Genomic DNA, 17,779 nt, shown 5'->3' on the forward strand with positions numbered 1-17,779 from the left:
AAGTTATTCTCCATAAATGGCCTGAAAACCTTAAGTAACAAGATTAGTAAAAAAAAACTTAATTTAAAAAGGGTTAATACAGCCTACAACAAAGGACCCTAAAACACATAAACAAATAAGGCTGGAAAAGTGTACATTACTTTCTCAAGCTACAAGTCCCTATTTTTATGCACTGTCTACAGTATTCATCAGTTTCAGTGGAAGTCAAAGTAGGGATTTGTAACATGTGGAAACAACTTAGACATTCCTTTCTACGTTAGCAATTTTTACTAATATTGTAGTTAATTAAAACACCTTGATTTTTCTCCAGGCTAATACTAGTTTTCATTACTATACAGTTACATTCTTTCCAATAATAAAAAAAAAAAGTGCAATGTATGTAGGATTATTTGATTTTAAAATATTTCAGAGTTATGAGTCTCAAATAGTGTTTAACAATTTGTTTTAATTATCATCTTGCTCTCAGGGACTAAAAACACCATTATTTAAAAGTTCATAAAATGTGAGATTCTCAGACTATTCCATAACAGAATAAACAAAATGTAATTAAATTTGTGCCATTGTTTTCATTATTCCAGAATACATTATTACTCCAAAAAGTTCTAAATTTTATTGGAAGATTTTGTCTACATCCACATATGTATTGAAAAAGTAAAAGATACCAGTTGAAGCTTCTAAAACTCACAAAATTTAATGGTGCAGTTACAAACAACTACAGTGAGATCTCTTTTTAGACTGCACTAGCAAGCAAAAAATCACCTGTTTACAAAAGGTAATTTTTATGTATGGCAAACTTCATTGTAGTAAGGCATGGAGATATTTTTGAACACTTAAAAACAAAAATTTTTTCCCAATTTACACATGCATATCAAACTGTGTGTAAGAGCTTCATATCTCTCCGATCTCAAAGGGGGCCGGCATTACCTAGTGGTTAGTATGCTAGCCTGTGTACTAGAAGATTCAAAGTTCATGTCAAAATGCTATTAAACAGGCTTCACACTTTCATTTGTAGAGGTGTTATAACAGTACTAGTGAATCCCATTATTTGATTCAAAACTGGACAATAGTAGGTACTGTTGATTAATTACCTTACTTCTGACCAATAGTTTAATATTTTGGGACACCTACATCTGAACCATATAGATTCCTGTGTAACTTATATGTTTAGCTCTTATGTTTTATAAATGCTATTCAGGTTAAAATAATAATACCAACACTATCTCCCACTTTCTGGATTCCACTGGTGCTTTCATTCCTCCTATATTGGATGAAGAATAATTTAATTTGCTCCCACTCACTTAAATTTATCAACACTTTTTATTCACCTTAAGTAGTTGTAAAAGAATCTTGTTTCATGTCCCTCCCTCCTGTTCTCCTTTGTAAGATGCAATCTCATTTCTTTGCCATCACCTCCTATACTTTATCAATACTTTCTACTTATCATCACACCATTAACAAAGATTCACCATTCACAAAAACACTACATTTTGATTACTGTTGGCTGTAATTATTTAGGAAAATTAGAAAGGTTATTCACTTCTGAGTTACTTTGCTTTAATTGTTAATGTATAGTATCTTAATAAGAAAATATGCCATTGACTATTTTTTCTTATGATTTATATAGAAATCCTTCCTAGCTGCCACATGTTTTAAGAAAAGTTCCTTTTTGAACCCCCTTCTGCATGAACTGCAATACCATGCAAGTTTTTTTACCTGCACCTAGCACATAGGAAACATTTTTGATGATATGTATTTCCAAGTGCTGAGACCACTTCTCCTTCAACATAATCTCCACATTCTGCACACTTGGTCCCAAATCTCTCCTGATAATCAGCAGTACAGTAGTAATGACCAGCCTTAAAGAAAAAGCCTCCTGATGCCAAGGATTTTGAACATACTATGAACACAAAGCCAGACATAATAAAATATTACTTTTCAAATACTCTAAGTAGTGACATAGTAAATACATACAATAATTATTACTTGTCTCTTTGTGTAAGTAAAGTAATGTTAATTATTAGTTCATTACTGCTCTTGAAATGCCAAATTTTTTTGCCATTAGCAAAATTAAAAATAAACGTTTAAAATACATAAAATCCAAAACTTCAGAAACACCTCAATCACAAATTCACCAAGAGAAGTCTATACAATATTAAAATTATTTGAATGAGTAGCTACTAAAATAGTTTTTTCCCTTATAAGGTGAATGCAACAATAGTTATACATTGCTGTAAAGAGGCTTAACTTATAACAAGATTAGACATTGAAGTTAATTACCTCTAAATGAATTAAGACATGTTCCATTGATGGGGGGTCTCTAAAGATATCAATCAGCTTTCTATGAAATATTATGACTTCACATATTCCAAATAACATAATAGCACAAACACATAGCTTATCAGGATTTTAACTGGCAAAAAACAAGGTAAATTAAACCAAATTGTGATTGAATAGTTTTATATATATATTGTTCTATGTTAATTCTCGTCTATGCTCTTATTTAGGGATGATGAAAGTTCCATCCCCACTATCTTGTCTGTATTATTTTTGAAGAATTTATATTAGCCATTTCTACAGTAATTTACTTTTTTTTAAGTTTCTTAGTCACTTGTTTGCTGGTTTTTTAATGTAGTATTTCACTAGACATAGGAAGGTTGTATTTATAACAATATTCTGAAAACAATGAAATTATAACTGTAATATTTATTGTTTACCTATTAGTGGCAAGTAATTGCTGTTTCACATTGTACTTGAGCTTTTTAATAGACATGCCAAGTCACTGTAAGAAAGCTAACTTCAGGGGTAGTGATAACATCATTTGAACTAAAATTATGATTTTAAAAACTTACCACTAGTTATTAACAATACTTAAAAAAACAAATACTCTGTTTGAAACTATATCACCTTAGTAAAATTGGTTGACAACATTGTTTTGGTTTTTAAGTTATAATATAATAAAAGAGAAGCAGACAAAAGAAGAACAAGTAACTCAAACTTTTTGCTATTATATTTACAGACATTCCCAAAACTTGTGACTCCATCATTACATAGACAGCTATAAAATGAAACGCTGTTTAGTAAAGTTCTGATGAACAATCTGAGCCATTCCTACCCCCTTGCACAATATTCAAAACACATCATCTCACATACTTCATTTAAATGAAATTTTTTAATGGCAGCTTATACAACAGTATATAAAAAATGATGTATTATACTTAGAAAGGTACATTATTTTACTGATAGATACATTTGATCATTGTAACTTAAAATCCTATAGATTTTTTATATCAGTAAGGCATTATGTCTTCTACACTTTAAGAACGAGATTTTAAAACTTTTGAAAGAAAATGTGTAACTCCCACACCTTTGTGACAGTATTTTAAATAATATATCTCTAAAGTGTAATATTATTTAAGTCAACATTTATTATCATAAAACCTATTTTTGCCATTAATAATGAATTGTGCCTTCCTTTCTCAAAATGGTTCTCCTTCAACTTCATAATTGTGCTCAGTGTTCATCATAAGAAAAATATATATATGTATATATAATCATTCACGCTTCTCCCATCTCCTTAAGTTCATGCACCACAAAAGATAAATGTTCGTCTAGGTTATCTTGTCAGTCTCTCTATCTAATCCACAACTCTACCAGTACAAAATGTTAGAACTAAAATACTTTGAAAAACTTCTCCATTGCCCTATCCCACTCAAATGTCCAACCTATATTGATACAAGTTCACACTCCTGCCATTTACTTGAATGTATTAGAAGTCAAATCAGGAAAATAAAACTAGCATATAAACGTTCAAAAAACCTCTAAACTTTAATTTGATGTGAAGCATTAGATGTCACTGGATGTCTCAAATGTCAATAAAAATATGTATTACTACTATGAAACTTGGCGTTTGTTTATTTTATTTTTTTACCCTTTGTGAAAAAATGCTTTGTTGTGATAAATTTAAAACATAAGAATTGTGTGATTTGTTTATTGGGGCATGATCAACAACCTGCAAAAAAATAAAATAAATAATGACTACAGTAAACTGTAGCTAACCATGACGAAATTTTACCACTTGTTATTGAAAGAATTATTAAACTTTCACAGTTTACTTACCAGCACACATAAAACAATCAACATGGAAATATTTATCCTGTACACGAAGGGCGTTACCACTGCATTTATTTTTGCATGTCTCACACGTTATCCTTCCTTAAAAAGAAAATGTCATGATAAATTACTGAATAAATGAAAATTAAAAAATTGTAACTTATAAGTTATAAATTAAAACCAGAAGATCCCGGCTAATTAGTTACAATCTATGATACCGTACAAAAATTACCTGTGTGGCTCAACATTTTTAAACAAGAAATATAACACACAAAACAATAACAAAACGCATAGTCTACCAAAAGGATCAATATTTACATAAAATCTAAACAGTGTTCGTCAGTCATAAATTCTAAATTCACAATAACGTAAAATTGTTGGAGAAGGTATCTAAGATTTCATGATAACATTTTTTGAACTAATAGCTCTGAGTTGTTGAATAAAATTCTGATTGTAAACTGTGAACACGAAGAAACCTGCAAAACATTAGTTACGATAGATCCACATTTGTTACCTGTTAAAACCGCTACATGTCTGTCTACCGTAGGAGATAGCTTCTGGAAAATTGCCAAAACCTTGCATGACTAATAAACTCAATACACGCATACTATTTATTACTAATAAAATGTACGATTTTATTGTTCCGTTGTTCATTTTTAAGCGCAAAGCTGCACCATTGGCTGTCTATGATCTGCCCATTGGAAGTATCGAAACCCCAATTTTAGCGTCATAACTCAGATAAAACCCTTCAAACTTGCTGCTGAGCCATCGGAAGGCATGCAATTTTATAACAAATAAGAACAATGGTCTTTACCAATAATTTATTTCTTTTAAAAAGTTGTATACGAAAAGATAAGCAATATTATCAAGATGTATGTACTTTTATACACAACTAAGTAATGAATATGATGTTCCTGAATCATGATCCCAAGGGGATGATCACCTAAAATACGCTTGTTTGTTCTTGAATTTCGCGCAAAGCTACACGAGGACTATCTGCGCTAGCCGTCCCTAATTTTGCAGTGTAAGACTAGAGGGAAGGCAACTAGTCATTACCACCCACCGCTAACTCTTGGGCTACTCTTTTTCCAATGAATAGTGGGATTTGCCGTTACATATAACGCCCCACGGCTGAAAGGGCGAGCATGATTTGTGCGGCGGACATTCGAACCCGTGACCCTCAGATTACGAGTCGAACGCCTTAACTCACCTGGTCATGCCGGGCCTTATGTATGGAATTCAACAGGATGTAGAAATTGATACAACCATTACTCATGTCCGTATCATACTCTAACCACCAATAACACTGCACAACAATTTTTTTGAAAGGTTTTGCTTCCTGAAAAGTTTTTGCTGATTGTGACAGGTACCTGGTGGGTATGCACAAATATAGTTTCGATTTTGCTTCATCACGTAGGAACTCTGAGAAATAGACAGTTAACTGTTTACCGGCAATAATGTATTTAATTGCGTTTCTGTTTCTAATACGCGATTAAGTTCAACATAATTAAAAGTGTTTTGCTCCTGACTTTCGTTTGTATTCAATGTCCGGTGCATCACGTTGCAGTGTCCAACAGTAGTCAGCAAGCATTGACGGATTCCAGTTGCCTTGATATCGTTTTTCAATGTCCTGGTGAAACTGAAGATTTCAATGAAACGGTACGTGATGGGCAAATTTGGATGTGATATTCGTGATCAGCAGCCAAAAATCTATAAGGAGCACCCAACAGTGTTCAAGAAGCAAAAACTTTGTTTTGCAGTGTAATGGTTTAACTTTTCTACGATTCTAAGGAAATGAAGATTTGGTTTGAAAGTAGTTCAAACTTATACTATATTTTGTGAAACTTATATATAGCCAATTCACTGCTGTAATTGGCTTCTTTAAATTACCTACTAGTTCTCCACGTGAATGACATCGTCCAGGTGTTCTGAGCTCTAGTCATAGTTTACGGGTACTTTAAACAGACTTACTCTGAGGTGACAAGACTGTGTAATATCATAGTACATAACATAAGTTGATTGACCATTTATTTTCATTTCGGGTCACATAGCTAATCATTAATTGCTTGGTTTGCATAACAATGAACTGAAGGTGATTTGAATTATTTTAGAGCAGTTGTTTTACCTTGTTATTGCCATAGTATTAGCAATTCACACTGTTCATACCTTATTTTGAGCAATGTAATATTCGAACACAAAGATCATATGTACGTATCACAACAGTAAAACAAATAAATATACAAGTTGTGGCAAAAGTTGCTATACAGGCGGTATTATACACAGTGTGTACCAAATAAAGTATTACAAAGACAACCGAAACCAACTACAGTTTTTTTTAATAAGAAAATAACGTTCTAAAGTTTGTTTGCAATTAAGCCCAAAGCTACACAGTGGGCTATCTGTGCTCTGCCCACCACGGATATCGAAACCCGAAACCTAGGGATGAGTCCGCAGATATACCACTGTGCCACTGGGGAGTAGAACGTTCTGATATCTAAAAATGATGTTTGGTTTGTTTGAAATTCGCATAAAGTTACCTAAGGGCTATCTGCAATAGTTGTCCCTAAATCAGCAGCTAGTCATCAAAACTTATAGCCAACTCTTAGAATATTCTCTTATCAACGAATGGTTGGAGTAGTCGTCACATTGTAACGCCCCCCAGCTGAAAGGGCGAGTATGTTTGGTGGTAGAGGGGATTCAAACTCGCGGCACTTAAACTGCGAGTCGAGAGCTTTAATCACCTGGCCATGTCAAGCATTCTAAATGAAATAACTGTATACTCAGTTTGGGCACAACTTGCATATTACTTCAAGTGATGTTACCATGAAAAAGCCTATATAATTACAATACACAATTCATTAAGACCATGTTTGATAAATACGCGAAAGGCAAAGATGTATACATTGAAATTGTTGTAACTATTTACAATTTAAAGTGAGAAAACAAGAGTAGTTTTTTTTTACAGAATGAAAAAAATTCTATTGACCAAAAATATATTAACTTTATGTAAATATAGAAGATAGATATATAAATTATTGTTGTTTCATAAATAAAATGTCAAACAAAAAGAAAAACCAGTGGTTTTTAAAAGTGATTTTTTTTTAAATATCAACAAAACATGCCAGTTCTCACAAGTTAATTTCAGTTATTGATAGGAAACGTCATTTAAATTATAAAGAATGCCCCCATCCAGTGGCAAAGTGGTGTGTCTGCGGACTTCTATTGCCGGAAATTTGGTTACAATACCCGCGGTTGGTAGAGCCCAGATACACCTCTGAGTAGCTTTGTGCTTAATAACAAACAGTATGCAAAGGACTTTATGTGCCTAGAACAGTGGTTTCTCAGTTTATTTCGCGAGAAATTACTAGAGATATCGTGAGAGAATCACGAATAGAGTAATTAACAATATTAAAAATACTCTACAAAATAAATGTGTGTGTGTGTACCGTGCGTTACAGCAGGCGAGTTGCACAAATAAAGGTAAATGGGTTAGGGTATTGATAGTAAAAACGACTTGGAACAACTAGTCTGAAATATATAATAATTCTTTGTTTTCAAAATGTTTATTTGTAGTTAAGCACAAAGCAATACGATAGGCTATATGTACTGTACCCACCATGGGTATCGAAACGTAATTTTTAGTGTTGTAAGTCCGCAGATATACCGCCGTGCCACTGGGGAAGGGGCACTTTCAAAAATGAGCCTGGCTTTTGGTCAAACGTTTCAGGGTAGTAACTATTGTTCGAAAACAAAACAAACAAGTAAACGATATCAAACCGTGTAGTTCGGAAATACAGAGACAATTATGCATCTATCTGCGGAAGCTATTTGAAACTAAGAACCAAAGTTTTACAACCATCACATAATGTTGATATCTTGGTTTAAGACATAATACATGTTACCTCTGATAAAGAAAATACTGCAAAATTGTTTACAAACGACGTTGAGGTACGTAAAGGTCAAAACTTTTAAAAGAACACTTTAAAAAATCGATAAGTAAATTTTTGTTAAACTCTATCACGTGTTAAAGGAAACAGTGTAGTTGTCCGTGATGACGAGAAAACCCACTTGTAGTGTTTTTAAATATATAAGTGTAGTTGTCCATTTTAGGGCTTAGCTCGGCTAAGTAGCTAGTGTACTCGAGGACCACATTTCGTTAACGTTAAACAAATCGCCCTTCACACTTTGGGATTGTGAATGTGTTATAAGGGTGTCGATTAAGACTCAATTACCCAAGGGTGGGCGACGGGTGGTGTTGATTAGCTGCCTTCCTTGTACTTTATAACTTTAAAATTATGGATGTTTTTTATCTCGCAGAAAACATTTGTTTGTTTTAAATTTCGCGCAAAGTTACTCGAGGGTTATCTGCGCTTGTCGTCCCTAATTTAGCAGCGTAAAACTAGAGGGAAGGCACCTAGTCATTACCACCCACTACCCGCTCTTGGGCTACTCTTTTAGCAACGAATAGGGGGGTTGACCGTCACATTATAACACCCCCACAGTTAAAAGGACAAACATATTTGGTGTAACGGGGATTCGATCCCGCAACCCTCAAATTATGAGGCAAGGGCCTTAACCACCTGACCATGTCGGGCCTCTCAGAGAAGACGCTGAACATGTGAATCTATTTTGTTTGGCAATGAATAAGACTAAGCAATCGAATTAAACATACATTTTTTGCCTATTTTACGGATTTTGTTTACCTTGTTGTACGAGTGTCTTTATTTCATGCCTTGGCCAAGACAAATATTAATGAAATTTTACATTTTAACTGAAACAATCATATATAGATATATTTAAAGTGAAAAACACAAAAGTGAATAAGAAATTTTGGGATTATGTTTGACAAAAATCAATCTATTGACATTTGTAAGAGAAAAAAAAAAAGTATAATTTCACTTTTTATACTGTAAATAAGTTTCATTATTTTGATTAAATTATAAATTATCTTACAATAATATTTTATCATCTTGAATAAATAAATAGAGGTCTGATTCGATATATTACTTTTTTGGTTGTTGACACTTGTTTCATCGTTTTTATCGGTTTCATTTTACTGATTTTCACAAAACTGGATTTTAGTTGAAGTTTTTTATCGCTAAAAGCCATAATTCAAAACCTTTATGGTGAAGTTGGAAATCTTTTTCTTTTCGAACCCGAGGTTCCATAGTTCATTAATCCGACATTGAATTGCGAGTGTGTGTGTGTATGTGTATCAATCTGTGTGAAAGAGAAGACGAAAATGGAGATAAAAAATTTATTACATAGGAATTCGGGTACTAAGTTTGTCTGGTTAAATACAAATTCGTGCGACACTGTGTATAATTAAGCAAGCATTTTCTAACAACGAAGTACACGTCTTTCAGAACACATCAGGTACCTTCCTGCTTCCGGTCATATGTGACAACAGGAAGTCAGATCTGTTGTTCCTTGTAAGCATAAAATTATACAGAACTGTTAAAAAGTTAACGACATTGTATCCTGTACTTAGTTTAAAGAATTAATGGACTGCAACTGCCTGTAGTTTTAGTCTGGACGTCACAGTCTCTTTACCATGTTCTCGGTTGTGATAATCTATTCTTTACTTTTATCTTTCCATGCATGAGAGTGATGAATAGAGATTATATTTGAGAGAGAGAGTATTTTTACTGCAGTTTGAGCCTATTTCTATTGATCCCTTTGGGTGATAGGTATTCTCCTAATGTTCTAAGTCTGATATCCTTATGGGTACGAGCTAGTACCCTAGTTTATATGTTTGACATTCATATAGGTGATAACTACTTCCACATTGTTGGGAATGTATATACATACAAGCTGAAATACCCTTCAACTGATGGAGAATGTTTAATTATAATTAAAACGACGTAAGTTTAACGGTAATTATACATTTCAAAGTAATAACATAAACGTATACTTTATCTTAAATATTTAAAATTATAACAAAGCTTCTTCACAAACAACATTTGTAGTTTGTTTTCCATCTGCAAACAAATTAAGATTTTCAATTGATCCCACCCTTGAACACTGTACTTTTCACTGTCCATGAAAATAGTATGATTATTTGAGAAACCATCCAACAACTTTCATGCTTTGACTTCGAATCCATTCGGGATATTCAATATTGTTTAAAGCGTCAGCTTGCCAAAATTATTTGAGATTGATTCAATAGGCTTGGAGTAATTAACTAACATGTTTTGCAAAATAGAAATAGGATTAAGTTCAAGTTTGACCTCCTTAGGACAATCCCCATAGTTCATAATGTTTGGAATTAAATTTGGTTGGAATTGGCCCAATGGGCCCGGAGAAATTTGAGTGCAAACAAACACACATTTTGTCTTTATAACTATACAGATGAAGGATATCAAAAATATCTTCTATTTAGAGTTACTTTAATTTACAGAGATGTGGATGATTCGATTTGTTTGAATCATTTTCTACTGAAGTGTAAATAGAAAGTACCACGATATTTGATATGCAAACCCATCACTTAGTTTAAACACAAAAATAAGATACTGTCCAGCAGAAATAAATATTTTGGTTTTTATGAAAGTCCAGAACTTTATATTAAAAATAGATTTACTTCACTTAGCTGTAATATTTCTTCATCTTAATAGCTAGCGTCTTTAGAACGTAAATTGGGGGGTTTGTGTTCGAGTCCTGTTGTTGTAAAATCGGATTTCGCACTTTGGGGCGCAAGTCAAATCCCACTCTTTGGTCAAACAACAGTAACATAGGGGTTGGAGTTGGGTGCTATTGACTATATGCCTTCTCTCAAGGTATATCAAGGACAGCTATATTTTTTTTCCCCAACATAAAGCTTTTATTTATAGCAATTTTCACCTATGTGATTTAGTATAATGAATAATATAAAAATATTCCTCATTTTAAAAATAACTGAGAAGTTTTACGCCAAAATATCAAAAAACAGTTGTAATATAACTAGTTACATCACAGATCAAATTTATTATTTATAACTAGCACGTGAATTTTAACCAGAATAAGTGATTCATCGGTCATATAATGTTCAGGATGTTTGATTGAATTCATTAATAAATTTTGGAGTATGCAGGAAACTTTATATTTTCTTATTTTAATTGAGACACCTCAGGTTTTTATTATACTATTTATATATAGGTATAAAAATATTTTAAGACCTGGCATGCCAACTTAGGAGATGCTTTACTCATCACTTCCAGTATAGGTTGCGACTTCCTGCCAACAGGCGGCTGCAAATGATGAATTGTTTTTGTTTTTTTTTATTTTCGCCCAAAGTTACTCGAGGGCTATCTGCGCTGGCCATCCATAATTTATTAGTGTAAGACTAAAGGGAAGGCAGCTAGTCATCACCACTTACCGCTAACGAATAGCGGGATTGGACGTAAAATGATAACGCCCCCGCGGTTAAAAGGACGAGCATGTTTGGTGCGACGTGAATTAGATCCCGCAATCTTCACATTACTTTACACGCCGGACGTTATAGACTTAAACATTCACATCTCCACTTAATTTTCTTCTTTTATACGTGAAATTTATGAATAAACGATAAATCTAATCATCGAGTTACCCATATCTACGCGCGTGGTCTACTTCTGTAGATACATTTCTCACTAAGGCAAATTTTACAAGTTTGTGCCCTAGTCTTCTTTGCCTATATTTTTAATGATAACTCTTTGGTTTTTAGTCTTGTTGGTTATATAGCTATAATGAAACGTCGTAATTTGAAGAAATGTTGTTTTTACGCTCTCTGTCTTTTCGATATGTGTTCTTCCAGTGGCTCAGCGACAAGTCTGAAGGCTTATGACACATTACTACAACTGTTATTTAATCGTGATGTCAGTCTTTCTCTGTGTGTTCGTATCATACTAGACCAATGATTCTGAATAGTTGTTTACTTAATCTGTTGGACAACATCAATTTGACTCCCAGAATGTAGAGAAGGTACCTGATAAAAACAAACAGAAGCAAGTCAAACGTTAGCGTGACCTCAAATTTACGGCGTTGTGAAGTTATGAACAATCTGAAATAATTACACAAAATCTCTTTGCTATATCGACTACTAAGTTACATTTTGGGAAACTACTCATGGTAAAAATAGTACAACAATAAGATTTTACTAGCTTATGTATTCCATGTGCTCAAATAAGTAAAACCACAAAGTGTTAATAATCTTAAGTTCGGATAACAGTGAATAAAAAGCATATTGTGCACGATCGATTCCCTTTTTGTAAATTTCTCATCAAAAATTATAGGTAACACAAAACTTTTATTATCTTATAGAGATATGAACATACGAATGAATAAATCAGTGTGCATGTGTAAGACTCACGTAGTGACAAATATTATAAAACCTTTAAAAAGTACAAAAACCACAAAAAATATAATCGAAAAAAGCGTAGTAACTGTAAAACTACGAATGTCTCTTAAGTATTTAAGTATTTTCAACTATTATTTTATCTATGAATAGTTTTGAATGTTTGTTTTTGAATTTCGCACTAAGCTACTCGAGAGCTATCTGTGCTAGCCGTCCCAAATTTAGCAGTGTAAGACTAGAGGGAAGGCAGCTAGTCATCACCACCCACCGCCAACTCTTAGGCTACTCTTTTACCAACGAATAGTGGGATTGACCGTCACATTATAACGCCTCCATGGCTGAAAGGGCGAGCATGTTTGGCGCGACGGGGATGCGAACCCGCGACCCTCAGATTACGAGTCGCACGCCTTACTCTTAAGTATTGTCATTTCATAATAAAGCTGGATAAAAAAACATCTTAAATATTCTCAGTTTCTCACACTTCACATGCATAGTTCACTTAAATTCTTAAATTACTGCATTATAAAGGTACGGAAGAACTTCGCAATGAAAACATTATATTGTGTGTAATATAATTTTTTTTTCAAATTATTAAAAGCAAGATATCCCTCTCCTTGTGTGTCAAAACAAGAAAAACTAGAACTGGTAAAATAACGCCAGTCACACACGATTGAACAGAAGAATTGATAAAATATAAGGTTATTTGCATTTAGAAAATATCACAAAACAACTGTAAAATATACGACACTAACCGACACATTTATAAAATAGTATTAAAACATTTTGCCTTATTCTTTGTTGGCTGTTTTCCAAATTATAAATCGTTATTACATCCTTACAATATAGTGGTGTTTCCAATAAATTATGTCACACCAAATTTTCTTAAAAGCGGCGGTTACAGGCTAGGTCTTAAAAACCTACGTATTACCAAACTGCCGAATGCTTTTAGAAACATTAAAGGCAGAAATCCGTATTAAGAATGGTTCATTAATAACGAAATCGTGATAAAACACTCTATAATATTATTAGCTCAGATAATTTTTTTTTCCAAACTGAGCGATCTTAAACAGCTGAGATGTCACAAGAACTGTGAAACAACAAAATGACATATTTTGGTCTTTTTCATATTAAAGAAAAACATTACTGAAAAAACAACAACAACTGTAAAGCTAACAGCTGTGTCGTAAATATTCTCTTCAAATATAAGTAGCAAGAATAATAATATCTTGAATATCCTAATTTTATCGTATTTAAATTTCAAATCCGTAGGAAAATGAAACAATGGGAGGGGATTAATAACGAAATTATTATTTAAAAAAAAACAACAACTTTAAAGACTCTACCAATTAAGTTAAAGCAGCGTATATCTTAATTGTGGTCAAGACAAATATAAGTATTAATTTAGTGTTTTAATAGTATAAAACAGGACTTTTACTATTAGATATAGAATACTTAAATCGGCAAGTAAACATTTTACGTTTCAAATAAAATATCTACAATTATATTAAGAATAAGAGCATAAAACTTCAGTATAGTTTTTGTTTACCGAGCTTATTATATGGCTGTGAGAGCGTTCTGCAACTTTGGAATGAAGTTTGATTAATTATATCAAATAAGTTGCTTTTGATTTGCATCCATGCTTATTTTAGTTTTATGGGTTGGGGTTGGGAAAAAATATTGTTCGTTATTGAATTATATAGTTCTACCATATCTTTGTAATATTTCTATATTGTCGTTGAGCGGTAGTTAAGTGTATTATATCAATAAGAAAATAACAGATAATAATGAAGATCTGTTATCCGATTTTTGGGTTACTTAACTTTGTTAATATAAATGTGAGGTTGTTAGCATACCCCCTATCTCGACACAGATGGTGAATGATAGCTCAGAATGAAGTTTTTAAATTTAATACTCAGGTTTTACCCCTTTTTACTATTGTTCTTCAGTTTGGATTCATATCTTTTGCAAATGTTCTACAGCTGATATGTATGATTTGAATTATATATATATATGAAAATCCTGTATCATATTAAGTTCACAATATATTAATTACTACATTATCCTAAATAAACACTTTTCCAGCTGTTTCTAATTAATGATATTTTAATTTTGTATGCCAACTATCTTCTGCTATTCTGCAACTACCTTTCTTATTTATTCATAAAATAATGAAGGTTTTTATTTTTATTTTGTATATCCCTCAAAGATATTTATTTTGTAATGGAAATGTAAACATCATGATTGATTCGAAATAAATACAGTGAAAATGTCAGAGCACTTTTTTACAGAAATAGTTTTAAAATAATAACAATCAGTAATTATTTTTATTTTGTTCTCTTTATAAACTGTGTTTGGATCTGGCATTTTAACCTAACGATATCAAAGCTATACTTTCTTCTTTGAAAACTGATACAATGTTATTATAACGACTATTAAGCAACGTAAGTTTGAACAGCATGAAATTAAGACAATAACAAAGCTGAGGTTGCTAAATAATTTTAGATTGTTCAGTACCACGGTGTGAAAAGACAAACATCTGGCAGATTCATCTTTTTATCGTAATTACTTCTGAAATTTTTCAGATGACTAGGTTAACATGTGGTGATTATATGGATATTTTAAGTTTTACAGTGTATTTCAAGGATATTATACGAGAACAGTCAGTTTCAAGTTCCGAGAATATCGTTATTGGCTTATCTGATGCATTCGTTTTATAAGTATATATTTATATGCATGAAATAATCAAGATATATGCTCAGTAACTTAAACTAGTTACGTATTTACTCAATTTTGGAGTGATTCACTAACACTAAAAAAAAGCATATTCGTTATCTATTAAATGTATTCTGATTATGTAATAACTTCTACCAGAAAAAAAAAAGTTAAAATATTGAATAATAGTTATAGTTCATAATAAATATCTTAATTATGAGTAACGGTCATACTATAAAAATACTGTATGACCACTCTGCCGTAGATCGTCAGTTAAGTATCCTTGCTTCTAGCGGTGTTTTCGGCCATTAATTTCACGTCCGATATTTAAAAACCTACAGACCATCTTCGGTTATATTTCCTCTCTTTACACTGCTTTATGTAATAACACAGAGGAATACTGGTAACAGAACTTAATTTACGTGGTCACTTTCAAAAGACACGAAAAGGCGATAGTAACCTAAAGAATGTATTAAATCAAAGCTTGGTACCTTTTATCACACAAGAAAGTAACCAGCATTACATAAAAGTTTTTTTTAAGCATCAGTAGACGTAAAACATAAAATAAACTAAATATGTACTTGACTTTGAACATGTAAAGTTAAATAGAGAGAGTATATAATCATTAATGCTGCTTTAAATATTGAAATATCTTTATCTTAGTTTCAACTTGATAACAATCACTCTTCGTAGAGAATCGAGCATTTCATGTAAATCCTTCTCTACTGAAAGAAAAAATTAACCAATGCGACAAAACGACCTGAATTTCAAACATACCTAAGGGCGGAATAATTTAATATTAATAATAATATTATTATCAAACTGAGAAATGCACTTACCCATTTTTGGAGAAATTCCTTAGAGCAATGTATTCTTTTATGATATAAGTATTTATTTAATTTTATGGGGCGAAGCTCAGTTAGTCATTAGAGAATGTAAGAGGAACCTAAGCGAGCCAAGTCGATTACACTGTTCTAGCCTAACCCAGCTTATTTTGCTCTATACCCCTGCAGTTTCAAGCTTACGCGATAGAGGGTTTGTAGTTAGCCTGGCGGTAAAATCAATAAATAAGCATTTCTGAAGAGTATTTGTTACTTCACTACTCAGATATTTGAAAATTGATTTAATGATGTTAAAGCTGCAAGTAAGTTATTTGATGAGTAGGTTTTCTAAACATTATAAAAAGTAAATTTCAGTATATTTATGAACTATTTTAAATACCCATAAGCAATTTTATAGTAATCCCACGTAAAGCTAGTGGCATCTGGTGACAAAAAACACATTTAGAAAAGGTACATGAGAATGCTTCAGATTTTGTCAAGACTTTCTATGATCAATGCTCAATTTTCATCTTTACTTCAGCTACTATATTCACTTCATTTATTAATGTTTTAAATTTACTTTGAAATAATTTACGTTGGAATTAACAACTTAGTACTGTGTTGTTTAGAATATTACACGTAACTTTTTGTACTTGTTAATCACAAAATTCAGAAGTCAATTGATATTAACTTTTTAAAATTATTGTTTGTCTCAAATGTTACCATATTAGTAATTTAAAGGGTAAATATTCACGACAAAGATATTGGCATTTGAAATTTTGATTCATAAAGTTAGCGTGAATAAAGTGTGTGATATTATTAAATGTGTGATAAGACTTATTAGTTACATGACAGTCTTCGGGAAATGTCTGGAGAAGTCTGGAGAATTTTTAAACTTTGAATGCACCTCATTTTACACCGAAACTCGTTAATTTAATCAAAACAGATTAGTTATGATGTATGAAAAAAAATGTATCGTCAGAATATAAAATCCTATTGTGTTTCCAATGTGTTAAATATCCTTTGATAGATTGTTTAGACAGAGTATTCATGATGAAACTTTGTAGAATGGACGGCAACTGTGTCACTGACTTGAATACTTTTCGAAAGGCGGAAGATTTCAAAACGTCGTCCTCTACACTTGTGTCTCCACAGTAGGTAGTTGCCGTCTCTTCTACAAAGTTTTATCGTGTTAGATATCGTTTAACTAAAACATGAATCGATCTACATTACTTTAGGCCTGGTAGATATGTTCATTTCGAGGTGCGCTAAAAAAAAAAAAAAGCCGCTTGAACAATACGTTTTTAGATGTCTGTGCCTTCCCTGTTTGTTTGTTTGTTTTTGGAATTTCGCACAAAGCTACTCGAGGGCTATCTGTGCTAGCCGTCCCTAATTTAGCAGTGTAAGACTAGAGGGAAGGCAGCTAGTCATCACCACCCACCGCCAACTCTTGGGCTACTCTTTTACCAACGAATAGTGGGATTGACCGTAACATTATAACGCCTGCACGGCTGGGAGGGCGAGCATGTTTAGAGCGATGCGGGCGCGAACCCGCGACCCTCGGGTTACGAGTCGCACGCCTTACGCGCTCGGCCATGCCAGGCCAGTGCCTTCCCTATTTTAGTTGGTTTGAATTTAGCCCAAAGCTACACGAGGGCTATCTGCTCTAGCTGTCCCTAATTTAGCAATGTAAGACTAGATGGAAAGCAGCCAGTCATCATCATCCACCCCAACTCTTGGGCTACTCTTTTACAACGAATAGTCGGGTTGACTGTCACATTATAACGCCCCCACGGCTGAAAAGACGAACATGTTTGGTGTGACG

At 32.8% G+C, this 17,779-nt stretch overlaps 1 protein-coding gene across 14 annotated transcripts in view; it reads right to left on the reverse strand.

Annotated features, from left to right (window-relative positions):
* The window catches only part of LOC143244643 (actin-binding LIM protein 2-like), a 71,998-nt gene extending 55,678 nt beyond the window's left edge, over window positions 1-16,320 (reverse strand). For 5 of the 14 annotated variants that reach the window (XM_076489693.1, XM_076489687.1, XM_076489699.1 and 2 more), the window contains exons 1-4: window positions 15,973-16,122; window positions 12,003-12,052; window positions 4,117-4,212; window positions 1,714-1,897 (exon numbers count right to left, since the gene is read on the reverse strand). In XM_076489693.1, coding sequence (XP_076345808.1) covers window positions 1,714-1,897; window positions 4,117-4,212; window positions 12,003-12,021 — 299 coding nt within the window. In that variant the 5' untranslated portion in view covers window positions 12,022-12,052; window positions 15,973-16,122. Of the gene's footprint in view, window positions 1-1,713; window positions 1,898-4,116; window positions 4,213-4,624; window positions 4,643-11,264; window positions 12,053-15,972 lie in introns of those variants that run through there. The other 9 variants (XM_076489696.1, XM_076489691.1, XM_076489695.1 and 6 more) reach the window with 5 other exon arrangements.
* Between the last annotated feature and the right edge of the window lie 1,459 nt (window positions 16,321-17,779).

The sequence above is a fragment of the Tachypleus tridentatus genome, chromosome 2 (assembly GCF_004210375.1).
Source record: "Tachypleus tridentatus isolate NWPU-2018 chromosome 2, ASM421037v1, whole genome shotgun sequence".
Classification (NCBI taxonomy): Eukaryota; Metazoa; Arthropoda; class Merostomata; order Xiphosura; family Limulidae; genus Tachypleus; species Tachypleus tridentatus.